Here is a 3,403-nt window from a genome sequence, read left to right on the forward strand (position 1 = left end):
TGCTTTCATGCCAGAATAAACTGAGGCGGATCATGAGAAATGACAGTGTTGTAGCTATTTTGGTCAAACCTTGTATCTCGTACAATACTGAGAAATCACGTGAGATGTATGCTGTCCTTTCAGTTTGTGTTGTCAATGACTCGGTGCTACTACCACAGATCAGTTGGCTGTGGCAGCCGTTTTATTTCAGGTTGGATCCAAACGTTAACCAGTTGTAGAAGTCCATTCAAGGATTACTTCCTGCAAGTTCCATTAAAGTCTGTGTATTTGTGGCAGACTTTTATGCAGCATGACAACTTGGCGATTAGCAATGGGGATGCACCAAAATAAATCGATTCATTTCAGAACCGTGATTTCTATTTTTATATTTAACAATTCAGTATCTATTTGAAATGTCCCAAAATGGATTTGAAACAATAAAAAAATAAAAAAATAAAGAAAATCCAATGGCTCTCACCATGCAGCCAGTTCTGGAATGTATGCATGCAGAGAAATCACCAAAACAAAGAGGAAACTACAAAAATGGAGGAAAGAGAGATTCAGACATCCCCTTCTTTCTTGAAGGCAAAATATTTGCCTTTTTGTGTGTGTGTTTTTTTAGTGAATGAATTCAAGTTTGACATGAGCCTCACTGTGTGCAAGATTTGCAGAAATGAAGATGAAGCACTTTGGTGACTTGACAGATAAACGGGCTTGCATTATCAGTTTTGAATGAAGAACTGATTTTAAGTTGAATCAAATTGTGAGAAAGTAAAAGATTCCCATCCCTAGTTAGCAATGTTGCCTTCCAGCAATAAGACCCTGAGTTTGGTTCCTGTTTTGGAACTTTTGGAAGACAAGATTTATGCCAATAGTTGATGCCTAAGATTTAAGTGTAGTTCTTGGTGTAAGTTGTGATTGGAGTGTGTATTCAGTTTTAGTCATATTTGTGTGTCAAAGCCCAATTAGCCATCTTGAATCAAGTTATTTCAAAATGTCAATTAGTTGTAGATTTACATGGAGTGATTGTTTTCTAAAAGTTTCATACAAGTTCCTCTATCCATCCATCCGTTTTCTTGCAGGGTAGCTGTGTGAGTTACTGTGTGAGAGGAGGGGTACACAGGTCGCAAGTCCTTCTAGAGTCACAGAGATAAAACAACCATTCACACTCTCACTCACGCCTCAAGGCATTTTATATTTACCAGTTAACCCAACAAACATGGTTTTGTCTGTGGGAAGAAAACTAAACTTCCTGGAGAAAAGCCACATGATAGACCAGGAGGCACACCCCACAACTTTCTCGCTACGAGGTGACGGCTCAAACAACTGCACCCTGTGCAGACCCCCAAATCCCTCTACTATTTTCTAAGAAAGAAATTGCTAACTACAAACACTAGCAGCCACAAGCACTAACTTTATTGCCCTTGCGCCTTCAATAGCGGGCGGTAAAAGAAAAAGAGATGGTTCTGGATTTCTTCTCGAATGCATTTGAAGTCCTGAGCTGTAGCTGTCAGTGTGTCCTCCAACGCTGGCTGACTTTCTTCTTCCTGGCTGTCATTACATTAGCCACACGGCTCTCCCTCTCTGCGTGGAGGAAGTGCCGCTTTTTCACCTTCGCTCTGTAAACGCCTAATGCTCTCCTTCCTAATCTTCCGTTTTCACGATTGTTTTCACGGCCCGCTTCGAACGAGCAAGGGGAACGTTGGGAGGATTTTCTACAATTCCTGGGTTGCCTTGGTAGCCAGGCTCAGGTGGTGCTTGAGTAAATTGAAACAGCGTGAGGGATAAGCTTGAGTGTGTGTGTGTGAGAGAGAGAGACAGAAAGACAGGCAAAGAGAGGCTGTTCAAGGATTTGCTGAATCTGCGCACTAGCAGAGATAAGAATGTGTAGCCCCACTCGTGGCAGGTTAACGCGGTCTCACACCTAATATACTGAAACACCATCTGCATGAGAGTTAGCATGCAGGTCCTAGAGACGTTAATCCAAATTACTTCTTGTTGCAGATTCGTGCCCGGTATTGTGCAGCGGGAACGGCCTATATGAGAAAGGACGGTGTGTGTGCCTGGAGGGGTGGAAGGGGGCGGAGTGTAACGTGGAGGAAGGGCAGTGCATCGACCCCACCTGCTCCAACCATGGTGCCTGCATCCAGGGTATCTGCATCTGTACTCCGGCTTATAAGGGGGTCAACTGTGAACAAGGTGAGTCTGGAACACTCGGTCCAATCAAACCCATCCAGGTTTTAGCTGCTGCTTTGGCTAAAACCTGAGAGAATGGTTTTTTTTTTTTGTTTACTTCTCGTATGTTAGCATCAATATTTTAGATCATAAAGAATCTGATATCTGTGTTTCAGTTGAGATATTTTCTTTTCAGAACATTTGACCAAATCAGCTCAGTTAAAACTTAGAATTAAGACTTCAGTAAGTTGTCTTCATCAGGTCTAAATTCTTATATGCATTGAGATTCTGTCATTGGCTGATTAGTTTTTATTAACAAGCAATTGAAAATGGTGGATTTAATAAAGTACTGTATTTATTCATGATTAATACTAGAAATTTTAACCTAAAAATCATCCATAAAGTGTGTGTCTGTGTGTGTGTGTGTGTGTGGGGGGGGGGGGGTAATATTATACAAGGGATATTGATAATTAGATTTTTAATATTTCTTAAGTTTAAAAAATGATGATCGTATTATTCTCGAAATCATATTATACATGAATAAATACGGTAAGGTGTATATTTTAATCAAACCCAGTATGTCATTTATTGAATTTTTCCATGAATCTTTCCACATCATGGTTGTTATGTTTCAACAATTTTAGAATCCAGATCTGAGATTTGGGGGTTTTAATTGGTGATTTTTCCGCTCTATTGATAATGTGTTTTTATTCAACTCACTAATAACCGCTAATGTTAGCTAGCCTCATCAGCAAACAAATCCAATCAATTTTTCCAATTTGCCTTCTTGAATACAGTCGACTCCAGTGCGGCCAGATTAGTGTTGTGACGTCTGAGACAAATTAGGTGCAGCATCAGTCTCGTGTCCTGTTAGCCAAGACATAAATCTGGAACTGAAAATTTAAAGAAACATGTCTCCCCTGTCAAACGGCCCAATAAATTACCCAAAACAAACAGTGTAACGATAATGAAAACAATGATGATGTTAGACTTGATTAAAGACTGTTGGCCCAGCTGTCGTCAGCCATCTTTTTGCTGTTACCTACAGAACTGTCGCCTGTAAAGATGAATTCAGGTGTGTGACCTTCAGCGACTGAGCCAAGCTGAGTTAAGCCAAACTCTGCTGAGCTTTGGCTCAATGCTCAGGGCTGTAATTACACACACTAACACGGTGTAAAGCAGACCACCCCAACACACACACACACACACACACACACACACACACACACACACACACACACACACACAC

At 40.8% G+C, this 3,403-nt stretch overlaps 1 protein-coding gene across 1 annotated transcript in view; it reads left to right on the top strand.

The window, feature by feature from the left end:
* Nucleotides 1-1,983: 1,983 nt before the first annotated feature.
* The window catches only part of tenm1 (teneurin transmembrane protein 1), a gene marked incomplete at its 5' end in the record, with an annotated part of 152,539 nt that continues 151,119 nt past the window's right edge, over nucleotides 1,984-3,403 (top strand). The window contains 1 exon segment of the mRNA XM_014022069.1: nucleotides 1,984-2,178. Within this exon segment, the coding sequence (XP_013877523.1) occupies nucleotides 1,984-2,178 (195 nt within the window).

This window comes from Austrofundulus limnaeus, unplaced genomic scaffold (genome assembly GCF_001266775.1).
Source record: "Austrofundulus limnaeus strain Quisiro unplaced genomic scaffold, Austrofundulus_limnaeus-1.0 Scaffold317, whole genome shotgun sequence".
NCBI classification, from domain to species: domain Eukaryota; kingdom Metazoa; phylum Chordata; class Actinopteri; order Cyprinodontiformes; family Rivulidae; genus Austrofundulus; species Austrofundulus limnaeus.